We start from the raw sequence: 18,358 nt of genomic DNA, 5'->3' as shown, positions 1-18,358 counted from the left end.
CTGGATGTTGTGTAGATATAGATATCTCTGTGTTGGACGATGTGGCCATCCTTAAAAATATTTTCGTTTGCCGTAACCCGACCGACCCTGTCAATTTAGAACCGACCCAAATATTTATTTTTTTCCCCTTTTAGTCCGACCGACTTGCCGGTTGTAAACTTGCGTTAATACCGACCGATTGTTTTTTTTACTCTAAACAACCAATACAAATGCAATAAAATAATATTTCTTTTAGTAGGCCCAAGTATTGTGAATATAAATTGCCTACATGCAAACGTGGCTCACTTAAATAAAACCCTGTGGCGTCATCTCTACACCATTGGTTTTACGCATGTCACACTATGGCCTACGCTTCGTTTCATTCACACAAACTGATAACGCTTTTACTTGGCACGAAGTTCTGGAAGAACTGTGGCCAGATATTTTCTCATCCCTTCTCCCCCCACTAGTCTAACGGTGACCGTGTCGGAGTATTGAAATTGGTTGTGGTCTATTTAGCATTTCTCAAAATATGGGTCCGCAACATGGAGACTGCTGTTCCGCGGAGTCGTGGAGTGAAATTTGGCCCGGTGCTTCATTTGATAATTTGCTGCGCAGTTGATCAAGAAACCGCGGATCGACGAAAAAATAAAACAAACGTTTCTGCTATCGATGTCATTAAACATGGAGCCCTACAATTAAGTGGTGGTATGAGCATTCATTCAATGCGCGTCTGCGCGAGAGAAACTGAAACTAATCGATAACGTTGGTATCAAAGCTCCGCTTCAACCTGTTGGAAGGCTATTTATTTATTTAACGAAACTTAATAGAACGACGTTTTTTGGAACTTCCTTAGAAACAGAGCAGAGACTGTATAATACACTGTATAGCATTGAGTATTGTATAGTCAAATTTCAATATAACGTGGCCTAGAGTTATTATAGCCTTCTTTCTGGGTACATGTAGATGAGCCCTATGACCCCAAAGTCTGCCATGACCGGGCCTCAGGTCAAAGAAGTTTGAGAAAGGCTGGTCTATATAACCTGCATCAGAATGAGGTTTGCAATGGTGCGCCTGAAGGCACAGGTTGAAGACCCAGTCAGTTACGTCACAATATGCACATTTGTGTAAATTCATTCCTACGTAATCACCATGACCAAAATTGTACTTTTTTTTTTACTTTGAATCTTGAAAAAAAAAATATTGACCTACCTACCGACCCATTTTTTATTTTTTTTGGCTGTTACTGCAAACAAAAATATTTTTAAGGATGGCCTGTGTAGATATCTATTTATGCTGGATGGTGCGTTGATGTGTTGGATGGTGTCATGGAGCATCAGCAGGATTTCATGGGCTACGGATATAATCTTTTGTTTCTCTTTCAACATGTCTTAATTATTTCATTCAATATCCTCCCTCTCTCTTTCTCAAAAATTCAAATTCAAAGGTGATTTATTACCTTGACTGTACAGTGTTGCCAGAGCTAGTGTCTCTTTCTTTCGTTCTCTCTTTCTCTCTCTCTCTCTGTCTGTTCTGTCTTTTTTTCTCCCTCTTTTCTTGACTGTCTATATGTATGTCTCTGTGTTGCTGCCTGAGCTTGGCTTTATATTCACTGCAAACAGGAAACAGGAAGGGAATAGCCAGCTGTGGGGCAAAGGTCACGGGTGGGGGGTTGGAGGAGGCACACGAGTAATCTGGTTGTTGTCACGGCAACAACAAGGAGAGGCTCTACAGCCAAAGAGATTGGGGGGGGGGGGGGTATAGAAAGGGTCCAAGTTGTGTGTATGTTTGAAAAAAGGAAACCTCACATATGTGCGCGCACACACAAAAACACACTCACACACACACACACACACACACACACACACACCCCGTCAGCTTGAATGCAGTGGGGTTAACCAAACAGCAGTGGACAGCGTCCCGCTCCCTCTCTCTGCAGTTGCACACCAACTTGTTTTTCTTCCTCCACGATGGGACCGGGGCCCAAGGTGACGCCCCCTCACGAGGAAAGGAGAACTCGCAGGGGTGTGTGTGTCCGTGTGTCCGTCCAAGCAGCTGAAGAGTGAGTCCATTGAGTCGAGGTGCAGCTGGACGTCCACCCCACCCCCCTCCTTTTTACCAACACTACACACACCCCCCTCCTGTACGGGACAAAGGCACAGAGAGAAAAGAGACGGGCAAAGACGTCAGGCTCATGGACAGAGAGAGACAATAAGTTGTAGTGAATTCCAGACAGTGTTAGAATTGATATTAGTCAATGAGCGAGAGCGATATTAGTGAATTGGAGAGTCAGAGATGTGGTGTTATAGAGTAAGAGTGAGTCAACTAGATCTATGCGAGTGAAGGTGGGAGAGAGAGTGAACTAGTGAGGGACTGAGATTTTGTAGTATAGGGAGCTAGTGAGGGACTGAGATTTTGTAGTATAGGGAGCTAGTGAGGGAGAGGGCTGAGCCCGGGGGCTCATTCATAGTCTGCTCGTTGCATCAACTCACAGGCTAAACAAACACACACACACACACACACACACACACACACACACACACACACACACACACACACACACAGAGCCTACCGGACCTGCTCAGGGATGATATTTACTCGGGGGCCGTAAACACACCAAATACTGTGTGTGTGTGTGTGGTCTGTGTGTTAAGGTAAAAATGTACACAGTGTGTGCTGGTCAGGAGAGGATACAAGCATTTCTGCTGCCGCAGCTCTTAGGCTGGAGCTGTGCCTACACACAGACGCGCACACACACACACACACACACACACTCGCTCACACTCACACTCAGACAGAGGGCCTTTTGTGACCATCACCAGTTCCTCTTCGCCTGCTCAAAGATGGCATGAAAACGTGTGCACGCACATACATACAGGCTAAACACAGGAATGCATGTGTCCCACTGAAATGTACACACTTCCGCCTCTACTTAACCTATGCCCCGCCCCTACCTAACTGTAAACCATGGAAAAATGCACATTGTGTGTGTGTGTGTGTGTGTGTGTGTGTGTGTGTGTGTGTGTGTGTGTGTGTGTGTGTGTGTGTGTGTGTGTGTGTGTGTGTGTGTGTGTGTGTGTGTGTGTGTGTGTGTGTGTGTGTGTGTGTGTGTGTGTGTGTGTGTGTGTGTGTGTGTGTGTGTGTGTGTGTGTGTGTGTGTGTGTGTGTGTGTGTGTGTGTGTGTGTGTGTGTGTGTGTGTGTGTGTGTGTGTGTGTGTGTGTGTGTGTGTGTGTGTGTGAAAGATTAACCTATCAGAAGGCACAGGTTCGGATGGCCACAGCTGTGAGCCATTGAAGGCTTGTTGCCACCACACGCACATTTAGAGAGAGACACATTCACATACACACACACTGGATACACCCACACACTCCGGATCACGCACAGACATTTTGTCACATATACAAATGCCCTTCTCTTCATACCCGCAAACCCACACCAGTGTTTCCAACCGAACTGAATTCTATTTGTGGGGGTAGGTTTGCAGAATTAACTTGGATTCAACAGTTTCTTAACAAATTAGCGTAGCGTGGTTATGATGAACCAGATTTAAGCACAATTTAGTACAACCTGGAAAATCATTGTGTGGTGGTCAATGTTGATATTGTGGTGGGGCGCCACAAATAAGTCAATGTATGGGAAACACTGCACACTAGTGCGTTTTCCCTGCTCAGGTCGTCCACTAGACTCTCTTCCTCATCAGCTGATCGCAGATGAGCATAGCAGAGAAAATGCACTGATCCGGAGCGAGTCGGAGTCAGTGTGTGGGATGTATACTCATTTCCCACACCAGTGAATGAGTACAGAGGAGAAACATCAATGGAGCACAGCGTTGGAAAAAAGCCTTGAAATGCATAGAAAAAGCACTTGTTGCTGAAATGGGATAGCATTATTTGGTCTAAAGCAGAAGTTGGCTTCTTATTCAACCCTGTTTCGATCACTGACGAGGAGGGCCCACCCAGAGCTGTGCACGCGTAGGCGTAATGGTGCTCATCGGCTTCGGCCAAAGTGTTAACCATTGCTCTCTGCAAGAACACTCTGGACGTTCGTGAGATCCTTCTGGGAAGGATGACGCATGCCTGTGTTTTTTTTCTGAGAAACCTTCGGCTCGAAAAGTTAGAGGCGATAACAGTCATCCGTTGGCTCGTTGACTTGACTGAGCGTGTAACCACACGGTTGGAGAACGATCACTGGAGTGTGTGTGTGTGGATATGGCCTGTGGCCTGTTTGAATGATGGAATCAATCTCACAAGTGTGAATCAGCTTGATCAGAAACAGATTAGTCTTTAATAACCCTCCTGGAAAAAATCTCTCTCTCTCTCTCTCTCTCTCTGTCTCACTTACTCCATATCTATCTCCTTCATTTTTCCTTTTATCTGTGTCGCCATGTCTTTCTCCAGTTCTCTCTTTTGCTCTCTTTCTATCTGTTTTTCTCTCTGCCTGTTCTCTTAACCACTCTCTCTTTTTTTCTCTAGGCAGGTTTCCATTAACTCTAAAAATGCACAAATCTAAAATGTGAAATGAAAGACGAGTAACGGAAACGCATGAATTTAGAAAAAATTCTCAAATGCTGACAAGGTGGTTTTTCAGGCGTGTCGAAATGGCACTATTTCGCAAAAATGAAATGGAAAAACATTTTACTCATTTAGTTGAGTCACATGACACTAAACATGGCACGTTTTGTGTTGTCTAATGATTATTTTTATAGTTCGTTTGAGGTGATGACATCGGTGCAATTACACTCCAAAAATAATATCATTTTTTTTAATGATATTATTTATTATGATTAAGGTAGATTAAGTTGAAGATAAACTGGGGCAATTCTACGCAAAACTGTCACGTCCAAAACGCCAACTAAATACCATGGCATTGTGATGGTGTTATGGATGTGACAGTTTTGCATGGAATTGCCCACTGCCGAAATGTATCAGAATTTTGGAGATCCATAGTCACATTTATCTGAAAAGACTATCGATATCGAAAGAAGATGTCATATTTAATCGCAATGCACACACCAGCTATTCGTAATTGTGTTTTTTCACAGACTGTATGACTTGAAAATATCGGTTAAGATTTGTGGAGAGCTGTAATGGAAACCCTGCTTCTCTCTCTCTCTCTCTCTCTCTCTCTCTCTCTCTCTCTCTCTCTCTCTCTCTCTCTCTCTCACTCTCTCTCTCACTCTCTCTTACTCTTTTACTCTCTCTCTCTCTCTCTCTCACTCTCTTTTACTCTCTCTCTTACTCTCCCTCTCTCTCTCTCTCTCTCTCTCACTCTCTTTTACTCTCTCTCTCTCTCTCTCTCTCTCTCTCTCTCTCCCTCTGCCTCTCTCACTCTGCCTCTCAATTCAATTAAATTCAAGGCTGCTTTATTAGCATGACCGTAGGTACAGTGTTGCCAAAGCACAACCTCTCTTTCCCTCCCTCCCTCCCTCTCCCTCTCTCCCTGTCCCCCGGTCTCCCTCTGTCATGTGGTAAAGTGGGGTAGGCAGCTGCAGTCCTGTGCAGTGTGCTGCTGCGCTGTCCTGCGCTGTCCTGCGCTCCCTTGCACAATCCCCCACTGTGCTGCCCAGTAAATCATGGCTTTCTTTCCCATTTCCTCCCCCTGCTGCTCGCTACGCTGCAGCTCCAAAAACTGCTTCTGTCTCTCTCGCCAACTCACACTTGCTTTCTATCTCTCTCTTTTCTCGCTCTTTCTCTCTCTTTTTTTTTTTTCTTTCTTTCTTTCTTTCTTTCTTTCTTTCTCTCGTATACTGCTTATATCCTTGTGTCTGTGTCTCTCACTCTGGTTCTCTCGATCTTGTTTTCTCTCTCTCTCTCCCTCTCTTCCTCTCTGTGAGTGGCGTGCCAGGGGGCTGTGGTATCAGAAGTATGCAGCAGGCATGTCCAGTCGCCAGTCTCTACTTCCACCCCAGCTACTGCCCTACGGGCTCTGCTAGCTCTCGCTCGCTCGCTCGCTCTCTCTCCCTCTCTCGCTCTCTCTCTCTCTCATATTCCCTCTTTCACTCTTATCATCCTCTTCTTCCTCCTCATCTATCCTCTCTTTCTCCCCGTCCTCTCTCTCTACCTCATCTCTCCCACAACTCTCCCTTTACTTCATCCTCATCTAGGAAGGAAGACTGTAGCTCACTGCATCCATCATTGTGGTTAAACACACTTTTTTAACCCGGTCATTATTTCCTGATAGCCCGGCTCTGTGGAGCGGAAACCTCCGGAACGCTTTTTTAAACGGTCTGCAACAGCGCTGGCTGTTTCTAGCGCTGATGTGTTTTGATGTTTTGTTGAAATTCTAAAGAAAACAAAGGAAAGAAGGAGTAAAGGTGTAATAAATTTCTTTCTTTCTTTCTTTCTTTCTTTCTCTTAATTGAATTTCAATTAAATTCAATTTCAATTCAATTTTCAATTCAATGAGCTTTTTTGGCATGACTAAGTGTTGTTGCCAAAGCAGTAGTTACATCAAAATAATTAGCAATTAATAATAACAATTGACATGGACTATGGAGAATAATAAAAAAAATAATGGAACATTAGAGCACACTCTCTCTCTCTCTCTCTGTCTGTCTGTCTGTCTGTCTCTCTCTCTCTCTCTCTCTCTCTGTCTCTGTGTCTGTGTACGGCTGTTTCTGTGTCCTTTGACGATGTGCGTTATTAACTTGCACTTCCTCTCTCTGACCTCCACAGGCGGAACCTGACCAAGCTGTCGCTGATCTTCAGTCACATGCTGGCCGAGCTCAAGGCCATCTTTCCCAACGGCCTCTTCCAGGGCGACAACTTCCGCATCACCAAGGCCGATGCCGCCGAGTTCTGGAGAAGGTCCTTCGGAGACAAGTGAGTTTCGGATCACATGATCGCCCTCATCTCACCCCACACCCCAACCCCCCCACCACACACACACGCACACTAGGGGTGTAACGGTACACAGAAGTCACGGTTCGGTTCATACCTCGGTTCGGACATCACGGTTCGGTACGAGTTCGGTACAATGGAGGGAAAAGCAAAACAAAAATGCAGAAAGCATTTTTTTTATTGTGCATGTCTCAGGCTGTACCACCTAGTGTCATACAGTCTCTTCCCTGAGCTATCTGCAACAGCCTGAAGTGTGTAAGATGTAGGCTAAACAGTACAATAAGTACCCAGACTCCATCTGTAACTTGTAAACAAAATAAGACAATCAGCTATAAAACTGAAAATAGGCCTACAGCATCTCTTATTTCTGAAAGTGCAAATTACATAGAAAAATGATTTTTAAAAATCCACTTAAGCAAGACCTTCAACATCTGTGTTTAGTTGTATATGGAAGGGTCTACAATTTGCCTCAATATTTTTCATTGTGTGTAAAGTAATAATCTAGCCTACTAACTGTGAAAATATCACACTATTTTGCCTTTTTTTAAAAAACGAAATTGCTCCTTTCATTTCATAAACAGACTACAACTAGAAGTCACGTGACTTTGCCCTTTGACGTTAACTCACCTACTAGCATGGTTTGTTTATTAGCCTGGTTAGCGTTGTCACTTTATTTTACTGTCTATGCACTTAACACTACCAGCTCCTCATGTGAGAAGTTACAAGTTACCCCAACATAAAGGTAATTACCACGCGATTTACATAGCTTTCTGTCATTACGAAATCATTTAATTTAAGCCATAGGTTTTGGCCCTATTTGTATGTGTATCCAAAGGCTGCTGAAGCGCAGGGGACGTTTTTTTCCCCCTCGTTTCAGTGATTGGTAGCCTACATCATCTGGGTGATGGCTTCGAATATGTGTAGCATTTATTCCACTCACATACCCAATAACTGCTGAACAACGCTGACACACAGTTTCATCTTATCCACCACTCTTTCGCCTGTACTAACGTTACTGTAACTGAAGTTCTCAAACTTGCGATCTTAAATAGACCAGCGGATCCTCTAACTCTTGTGGGTCTAACCTTAGTGCTGCTAATGACTGACGGACTCGACTGACGACCTGACAAAAAAAAACATAGGCGCCAATCAGAGCTTCAGAGCTAAGGCGAGGCTACAGATTAGCGTTAGGTGTCGCTAAAGAACTCCCGTAACTCTACTTAACAGTAATTGCGCAAGACATTAATTAATCCGCACACGAGTTTTATGTATTTTTATACCGTGTATTCTCCGTGTAAATTCATGCACCGAACCGTGACGTCCGTACCGTTTCGGTTCAATACGAATACATGAACCGTTACACCCCTAACGCACACACGCACACTTACGGTTCTGCAACCTTCTCACAATTCCATGCTACTGATTCGGACTCAGCCTAGTTTAGAGTTGTGCCCCAAATTGAACTCCCCTGGGTCTACCACTCAAAATATCTCCAGAAGGAATTGGCCCCTTTTCATAGTGCTTTAACCAATCCCCATAAACTGAATCCCCACAACTCTGTGTGTGTGTGTGTGTGTGTGTGTGTGTGTGTGTGTGTGTGATAGACTAGATGCTCTAGCTTTAGTGACTTGGCCGAGCGTGTAACCACACGGTTGGAGAATGATCACTAGAGTGTGTGTGGTGTGAAACCCATGTTGAAAGTGTGTTATGTGAGCACTGCTCCATGACTGTGCTGTAGTACATGTGAGTGTCAGTCTAGTGTGTCTGTACTGGATGTAAAACGTGACCATGACAATGTCATACCAGCTCAGTTCACTTCTGCCCTATTTAGAATTATTGCAGTGCCGACATAATATACTTCTACAAGTACAAATGCACAAATATAAGTGTTCATTTTGTAAGTGTGTTTGTGTGTGTGCCCTTATATCCTTGCGTGTGTGTGTGTGTGTCCGCCCGCCTGTGCATGCTTGTGTGTGTGTGTGTGTGTGTGTGTGTGTGTGTGTGTGTGTGTGTGTAGGACCATCGTGCCATGGAAGGGTTTCCGGCAGGCCCTTCATGAGTTCCACCCCATCAGTTCAGGCCTGGAGGCCATGGCTCTCAAGTCTACCATCGACCTCACGTGCAACGACTACATCTCCGTCTTCGAGTTCGACATCTTCACCAGGCTCTTCCAGGTGAGCAGCCCCTTCTCACAGGCGCACTGATGACCGTGCTGTAATGTAAAGAAGCCAGTACTTCAGATCATAAAAGGCCCACTCTCACTCTTAGCACACACATAACAGTGCCTGTGATTCTTATAGTCACAACAAAGTCTGTATTTTACATCATAAAAATAATTCAACAAGGAGCAAGATAATATTAAGAATGTATTTCATGTTTTATACGCAGGTCAGATCTCCTGCACCTCTCGGTATTTAAAATCCCCCTCAAGGCATTAACTTTATTGAAGTTCAAGATTACAGTAATTGGGAGTGAATATTTATGGCTCTTACAAGCCATTTTCACTCCTCTTGGTCAGTGAAGTGTTCCTCCTCTAAAAAGCCTTGCGTAGGACTTCAGCTATTTAAAGGAGGTATGAGGAGAGCCTTAGGCTACCTGGCTGTCCACCAGTCAAATCGTCATGTGGCAGAAATTAAATTAGGTTTTAAAGGGGCGAGTGCATCTCTTCCTCTTGTTCCTGTCTCCTGTCTCTCGTCAGTTGGGTATGAAACAGGGGCGTGTCAGGCTCTGGAGCAGAGGCCTTTGATGTGGCCTTGCGTTGGTTGAAACTCCTCTCGCTTCCCGGCAGATACCAGCAGCCGTATTTTTCAGTCCTGTCTACTTCCTGTCTTCCTGTTTCAGAACTCGGGGTCTTTTTTTTTTTTTTCCTTCTCTTCCCTCTGGCTTGCTGCTAGGAGCTGGTGTGTCAGCTCCACGCTGTTCTCTGCAGCTGATTAAAAAGACTTGGCTCACCGCCATCTGACAGGTCATTTCCCCCCGCTGCTATTTCAAGTCTCCGGGACCAAATCTGCCCCACACTGGGCAGATTCATTTTATGCTCGTGCTATTTCTCAAGCTTTTTTTAAGCTGTTGTGTAGAACCTTCCAGTAGAGGCTGAGTTTAACTTTATTATGCGTGTGTGTGTGTGTGTGTGTGTGTGTGTTAGTGTTACACTTTATTATGTGGGCTTCAGTGATGCTAAGACAGAAATTATGCATTGGAATCATTAGCAGGGCTGCTTATCCAAATCTCACATTGTCCACTTCTGTGACAGCCTTGTAAAACCCCCGTATAACTTACACATACACACACACGCACACACACACACGCAGTGTCACATGCCTCCATCTAGGACAGCAGAACTCCCACTAAAGGGATGCACACTTGGCAGCATGGGTCGGCATCATTAGCCTGAGAGCTTGACGCAGTCATTACAGCAGGTGCTCATTTCAACTTTCCTGCCAAGAGAGGCTAATGCTAGCATTACTTGTCTTCAACGACCCTCTCCACACACACACACCAGGGCTTAAAATTCATTTTTCAAAATGGGGGGGAATTCCCCCCTTAGGTTATTCATGTAGGGGGGATTTACACAATTTAGGGGGGAGGGGGGGATTGCAATTTCGATACTTCTTCGATACTTTTTAAAAAAGTGTTTGATTTTGGGGCCCCCAACACCCTGACGTCATCAGTAATATATACTGTAGTGGGATCATTCACAACAGTGGACATCCTAGATTCTGCTTGACTCTCTCCACACACACACTGAAAATTATGGCTTATGTGATAGGCTATGTTTCTATTTCATATATTTGTTAATTCATATAGAGTGTATTTAGTTAATAATGTATTTTTTTTAATGTATAGCATTTTACTAGTAATTACTAGTAGCTAAACATATTTAGTCATTTGAATGCTTCATATTGACGTTTAAACTATAACACTTAGGCATATCTTTAATGTGGTGTGTAGGTCTAATTGAGTGCACATTGGTGATGAGTAGGTGTAATTGAGTGCCTGTCACTTTAAGAAAATACGTGAGAGTAATTAGCCTCCCTTCAGCCTGACGGTTTTAGGCTAGTCGCTAGTGAATAAAAGTTGTGCATAGTGCATAAGGATATGTGGATGCAATTCATTATGTTTTCTATGTTATTAGATAAAATTAATGTTCAAAAAACTAACAAGTTGAAGACAATCTTTCTGGGATCAAGTGTTGACGTGACCTGAGCTAGCAGGATAGTTACCAAGGAGCTCTTTCCAGATGTAAAAGTTTGCCATGGTTGCGTAGTAGCCTATTTACGTAAGCGCAAAGTGTTTCTCTCTCTCTCTCTCTCTCTCCGTGTGTGTGTGTGTGTGTATCTGCGTCTGCATTAGGCCATGTTCAATTTAACTCGGTAGTTGATCCGTCCGGTCAATAGCACCGCCTTCACGCCACTTCATGATTATATTAACGTCATCAGACAGGCTGTAAAAGTGTATGCAGGAATTTCTCGCATTATGATGGCTAGAGTTGCGGGACTTGAACAAATTATGCGCAATACCCGCAATCCCGCAGTGAAATTTAAGCCCTGCACACACACTCTCTCGGTCACTCACTCACTTTCTCTTCTCTCTCTCTGTCTCTCTTCCTTGTATTCTTTCTCTCTCTCTCTCACACTCACTCACACTCTCTCTCTCTTTCTCTCACACACGCACAATCAGGCGGGTCAATATAGGGTTCAACATCAAAAAAATTGATACAAAAGGTTTTTCCATGGATTCTGGTACTTTTGGACATGCTAAATAACATTAGTAAAAATCTAGTGAAATCTGACCTTGGGAAAGGGGTCATTTTCAAAATGGCCGCCAAAATGGCTGTCGAGAGGTTAAAATGGCTATATCTCAATTACTATTCAGCCTACAGGGGTGAAATTGATGTCAAATTGTGGTCATATTAAAGAAGAATATGATTTTAAATGGTAATATTGAAAATGTTTCAATGCTCTACCTTTTTCAGCCATATATTAAAATCAATGCATTTTAATACAGAGCAAATGCAATACAGGATTATGAACCATCTCCATGGCATGGAGGAAGATAAGACATGTCTTAACTGGTGTTATATCTCATCTAGAGGTTATATGCTTTTAGAAAATATATAGTTTTGGGTGTTTGATTTGTTTTGCCTTGACAATATAGGATAAAATGTATCCCCTTTACACTAGATTTGCCTATACAGAATAGAGGACAATGTATTGTTCATGGCATGGAGGAAGATGGGACATGTCTTATCTGGTGTTATATCTCATCTGCAGGTTATATGCTTTCAGAAAATCATTGTTTTGGGTGTTTAATTTGTTTTCCCTGGACTGGACATGCCCAAATGTATCCACTTTACACTAGAGTCGCCTATACAGAATAGAGGGCAATGTATTGTGCATTCATGGAGGAAGATGGGACATGTCTTAAATGGTGGTATGTCTCATCTACAGGTTATATGCTTTCAGAAAATATATAGTTTAGGATGTTTAATTTGTTTCCCCTGGACTGTACATACCAAAATGTACACACACTAGATCCGCCTATACAGAATATATTATGTATTATGCAAAGTGTGGTGTCTTGCAGAAATGCACACAGTTACAGCGGATAACTTTCAAAAGCTGTGAAGCTTACTAGCAGATTCAGTTGGAGGGAGACGTTCTGGAGTCACAAATAATGACGCAAGGACAACCTTTCTACTCAGGGTGTTGTGCCGTAATGTTGTAAGAGAGTCTGTGGACTTCCCACCAAAAAGTACAGCCATCACTTGGATGCCATCTTGAAAATTACAAGTCTTTGAAAATGATGAACTGATACTTCAGTCTGACATATATGAATCAGAGACCTCTAAATCTGATTAAACACGAAAAACACTTTCCTAGGCTGAATATGCTTCAGATTTCCCAAATTAGCTTCTGGTGGCCATCTTGGACGCCATCTTGAAAATGACCCCTTTACTGGGGTCAGATTTTACTAGATTTTTAATATGTTATTAAGTACATCTAAAGGTATCATAATCAGTTGAAAAACCTTTTGTATCAATTTTTTTGAGGTTAGGTGTTTTTTTTTTTTTACATTGACCCGCCTACCGTCGATGGAGCAACTCTCCAGGCGTCGTGTGTGAAAAGAGATGAGCGTGCACTGAGCGGCCACTGCGTGTCTGTGGCCACCAGTGTCTGTTGGTGTTGGGTGTGTGTGTTTGTTAACTGTGCTTTGATGTTGTACACTTGATGCATTGCAACTTGGAGAAGCGCAACTGCCAACACCAACAGTCTCCCGGCTAGCGTGTGCGTGAGAGAGAGCAGTGGCCGCTCTGGTCAGAGCCAATGTGGGTACTAGGATGGTGTGTGCAGATATAGCACCTAGTGAGTGGTACCCAGCAGCTCTGAGTGCTAATCAATTCAATGAGCTTTTTCAGCATGACCATTCGCGGGGGGTGGGGGTTTATGTTGCCAAAGCAAACACCGTATAGAAATTTAGAAAACATCAGAACATAAGCCTATGTTATGCTTAGGCGTCGAATCGACGGCGTACCCCCGCAGACCCCTCTGTGTCGTCACGAACCCCTCTCCGACCCCTCCGCCGTAGCTAGACGTGCACCTCCAAAAAATGTTATCTTTGCGTCGAGGCGACGCAGACCGCAAAAGGACTGTGATTGGTCAACTCGTCCTGTGTATTGATAGTCGGTGTTTCAAGCAGCCTACTGCGGGGAGTTAACAACATGCTAGTTCACTGACATAAGCTTTGCAACTCCGACATATTTTGGTTACAATGACGGGGTTATCCGTTTGTAAAGTGTCTGTCAGTAGCGTTTTGAAATTAGCACTTCGCCAGCAAGCTGTACTTTGTGGGCAGTTGTACTAAAGTTTGCTTGCATAACTTAAACTTAACCTCAGACTTATTTGCTGGTTAAAAATAAGATAAATATTTTGGCACAATAGTCTATGGGGTTTGCTATTCTGAGTATCGTTTCGGTCATACAGTCTATTGTTTTTCGGTGGTTAGCGACGCAGACACAAGCGACACCGAGCGTTATGGCGATGAAATGCACCGCGTTGCAAAGCAGCCCCTCAGCAGCCCGGCGCAGAACCATAAAATGGTCACGACACCGTAGGAGTGGCGGCGTAGCTACGCCGTGGAGTTGACGCAGAAGCATGTTGAGCAGAATTAAATAGCAGTATGTTTACCTTAAGCATAAGATGGCAGACAGACAGGGACACCAGGGATGGAAAATAAGTATTTTGTCCACCTGCCACTGTGGCCGGTAGATTCCAAAATTTACCAGCCACTAGACAAACGCTATGAAAATGTGATGTGATATGATTATAGTAACCAATGATCAGTTATTGCCATTATTGCTATACGGTTAAAATGTGCTGAATTTTGCCCTAAAACTACCTAACTGTCCTCCAAGCACTGTAGCAACAAAACTAAAGATCAACAGAACCACATTCATATGCCATAGTGTCTTGTCATAAAAGTGGTGTGGCTATGTACTGCAAAAGCCCAAACCTAGAGACCATGTAGACGTTTGCTTCAATTTCAAAACCGGATTACTCTGGAACGGCTACTTGTGTAGGGGAATGCTTTACACCTTTATGTTCGGTAAGTTATGCTGTTTATTCTGATATATGGTTTGTAATTTCTTGAATGAAGAGTTTGTGAGATATTTCACCACGACGAATGGGTGTGGAGATGTGCGTCCGCCTGCATCATAGGTCTAAGTAGCAGCGTGTCATAGTTTTCAGTGAAGGTGTCGCGGGGCATGAGAAATATTAGCCTGTGAAGATACAACGCAGATCCACAGATCTCACTAGATTTATGTTTATGCAGTTATCCTGAAATAAGCTAGCAGTGGCACATGAAAGCATACGACAGTTTCTTAATGGTAGTGGCAAAAAGTGAAGCGTGACGCCAGTGCCTAGGCTGTGCTGCGGGCGGCGGCTCACTGGTAGTTATTGTAGATAACTAACAAATCAGCGCGATTTACCCTTATAGGCTGGTAACGTTACATGATCCCTACAGACACTTTCTTATTTTTAACCGTCAAGACCTATGAAAATTAGATCGGATCTGACTATTTGTGGTATGCTAGCTCTATTTATTTACCCGACACAGTGGCTGTTAAGTTGACCAAATTCACCCGCATTTGGCGGGTGGCGGCGCTAATTTCCAACCCTGAGGCACACACATACAGACAGGCACACACATACACATTTTAATTTGTGAAGAAATAAATTAACTATTATTTGTATAAATATACAAAAATAAATAAAAAAATAAATAAAAAAATGAACATGTTTCTCTCAGCGACTGAAAGAGCAGCTTGTGGTGTAGAAAGATGAGCTTGGTCTGGCTTGGGCCTTGGATGGGGCGACAGCAGGAGGAGCTTTTTGGGGAGAACAGCTAGAAATAGATCCAGTGTTTACACTAGGGTTTGCACACACACACACACATTTTGATGAAGATTTGTGCTCACTGTGGGGGTCAAATCTCAGAGGCCATCTTCATCAGAGTGATCCGACGGGCAGATGACCAGCAGAAAGCTAGCAGGTCACAGAAGACGTACACACACACGCACACACACACATTTACACTTACTGTAATTTTCTGCCTATTAACTGTGGTTTATACATTGATTTTCCTTTACGGAGTGACAATTGTGTGTGTGTGTGAAAGGCAAGAGGGAGAGGTTGTTGTTTTTTTTTATCTCCGCCTGGGGATTTCACCGCTGTAATAACAGGGCCCCATTCACAGTGTGGCTCAGACAGACACAGCCAAGTGAGAAACACAAGGAGAGACTTGGTGTCAGCCTGAGCATGAGCGAGCAGTACAGCTCAGTTTTTCATCGTCAATTTATCTGTAGTTTTACTTAATCGATTAATTCAATAGATTTTAGTCACGAAACATCAGAAGATTGTGAAAAATGGTAATCAGTGTTTGCCTTGATGATATCTTCAAATTAGTGTTTTGTCCACAACCCATAGATATTGAGTGTACTGACAATCAAGAACATTTTCAAATTGAAGAAGCTGAAATCAGAGAATTTAGTAAACAAATAGTTTTAGACTTTTAATTTAATATTAATTGATTAATTCCAGTGAGTAGGTTATTAGTAATTTATGGAAGGGTCTTCATGGTGATTGAGGAGAGGGTATCTGCGTAGGCTTACTAGTTCGGCTAATTTATAGTCCAAGGGCCTCATTACAGAAACTCTAAGTCTGAAATCCTATCTTATCTCCATTTAGGATGGCATTTTTTGCTATTACAAAAAAAAAATTCCTAACTGCATTTAGTCTTTATTTTTTGTTGTTTTATCCTACACCTCAGATTAATCAAATTTGACATGCTCTCTAGCTACCATGAAAGTCTGAAGCAAAGATTCTAGAATCTTTGGTCTGCAGAGCCCTGACCTCTGCAGACAATCTTTGTTGTTTAGAGACAACTTGTCGCCCTGGACTACAAAGTTGCCTTTACTGAGCTTCGTAGAAAATGGGAAGAAGCTGCACAATTCTGAGAAAAACAGTCAAAGTAGGGTTTTTTGGTTTGGGTTTTTTTTCCTGTTTCAAAATGGAGGAAGTGGAAGCTGTTTTGACATTTAGTGCATAAAGCACATTGTGTGCATTCTCAAGGTCAGACAGAAAAAAGTGGATTGCATAGAAAGATGACCTTGTTGTGCCATTGTGACAAAATGTTGTCTTTTTTCTCATTATTTCACCTGCACTATGGTGCCCTTTGTATCACATGTAGGTGACCCAACTGGCCAACAACCAGCAGAAGCATAACAGGTCACACACACACACACACTCAGGTTGTCCTTTTTGTGTCTCTCTGATCAGACAGGGTGGCACTCTAGCTCCATGCTCTTGGCCCCCCGCTCTGTGTCCTGTTGTCTACGCCAGCTCATCCCTGAGACCCAGCGGTGCTCGCTCTGGCCGCCACTCCGCTCCTCTCCAACTGCTGTGTTGCGTATAGCCCATCCCCTTTAGTGTACGATCCATCACAGCAGTGATTTGTCACCCCACACCAACCAACTGGCCATGTCCTCGCCTCGTCCTCTCACTACTTTATAGCTCCTTCATCACTTGGTGTGTGGGGGTGGGTGTGTGTGTGTGGGTGTGTGGGTGGGTGTGGGTGTGTGTGTGAGAACAGAATGTATTGTCTTTGAGGTATTTAGCTAGTGCTGGAATGTGCCAGTGGGCTCTTCAGACAGGTGGGAGGAGGAGGAGGAGGAGGATGGGGAAGACAACATGTCCTTGATCTTTTTCTCTCTTTGTGTGTGTGTGTGTGTGTGTGTGTACGTGTGTGTGTGTGTGTGTGCGTGTGTACCCTGCAGCCGTGGTCATCCCTACTGCGGAACTGGAACAGCCTGGCAGTGACCCACCCAGGCTACATGGCCTTCCTGACCTATGACGAGGTCAAGGCTCGCCTCCAGAAGTTCATCCACAAGCCTGGCAGGTAGGAGGCGGTACAACCCACACAGTTCATGGCCTCTGGAGGCATCTGTCGTCCTGTTACCTCACTTACCTCACAACTAACTATTTTCATTTAAGGGTAGTCATTGCTACTTCCCTATTGATGCATCAAATGCATTTATCTTTCTTACTCAGAATACATCTAATTCATGTTAGCATCATGCTAATTCATTGACAACACCTATTTCAGTACTACATGTGCAATGTTTACCAAAATACCCAGTAACATGTATTTAAAACACAGGTCCATGGCAAAAAATATGTAGTTATGTACTGGGTCATAATGCTATCTGAACCACTCATGAAGGTTATCATCACTCTGTGTCTGCACTTTTCAGTGTGTGACCTGTATTTATCTAGCATGTTTATTCAGTATTGAGCAACTGCTTCCTAAACCAGCACACATTCCCCTCAATAACCTGACCCTTGAGCTTGTCTTTGCCAAATCTAATGCGTCCTTATCAACTGTTGGAATGTTTCACTCTCAAACATAAACACACAAATACACACACACACACACACCAATTTCTGTGTCAATCGCACATGTACACTTTTAACACTTGCACAGTTTTCTCTCCCTCTCTTTCTCTCTCCCTCTCTCTCTCTCTCTTTCTCTCTCCCTCTCTTTCTCTCTCTCTCTATCCCCTCATGCTCTATCACTCTTGTTATCGTCTTTTTCCGCTTTCACTTCTTTTTTTCCCTCTGTTGTTGTTCTCAGTATTCAAAACCCTTTTTTTGCTCTCGCTCTCAAGTGTGAATCAGCTCGATCAGAAACAGACCAAATCAGTCCTTAATAAGCCTCCTGGAAAATTCTCTCTCTCTCTCTCTCTCTCTCTCTCTCTCTCTCTCTCTCTCTCTCTCTCTCTCTCTCTCTCTCTCTCTCTCTCTCTCTCTCTCTCTCTCTCTCTCTCTCTCTCTCTCTCTCTCTCTCTCTCTCTCTCTCCACACACACACACACACACACACACACACACACACACACACACACACACACACACACACACACACACACACACACACACACTGCTGCTATTTAGTAGTGCACGTGGTGGCGTGATCTCTCT

The 18,358-nt window shown here is 43.6% G+C and overlaps 1 protein-coding gene across 1 annotated transcript in view; it reads left to right on the top strand.

The window, feature by feature from the left end:
* The window catches only part of cbl (Cbl proto-oncogene, E3 ubiquitin protein ligase), a 54,397-nt gene that overhangs the window by 16,686 nt on the left and 19,353 nt on the right, over positions 1–18,358 (top strand). The window contains exons 3-5 of the mRNA XM_076290322.1: positions 6,655–6,801; positions 8,837–8,993; positions 17,156–17,277. Of these exons, the coding sequence (XP_076146437.1) occupies positions 6,655–6,801; positions 8,837–8,993; positions 17,156–17,277 (426 nt within the window). The remainder of the gene's footprint in view (positions 1–6,654; positions 6,802–8,836; positions 8,994–17,155; positions 17,278–18,358) is intronic.

This window comes from Alosa pseudoharengus, unplaced genomic scaffold, assembly GCF_046254945.1.
Source record: "Alosa pseudoharengus isolate Yale_2024_CS ecotype anadromous, Long Island Sound unplaced genomic scaffold, YU_APseudo_1.1 YU_APseudo_1.1_scf_18, whole genome shotgun sequence".
Taxonomy (NCBI): Eukaryota; Metazoa; Chordata; class Actinopteri; order Clupeiformes; family Clupeidae; genus Alosa; species Alosa pseudoharengus.
Note: the sequence above shows the minus strand (reverse complement) of the source record. Positions and strands in the feature narration are given on the sequence as shown.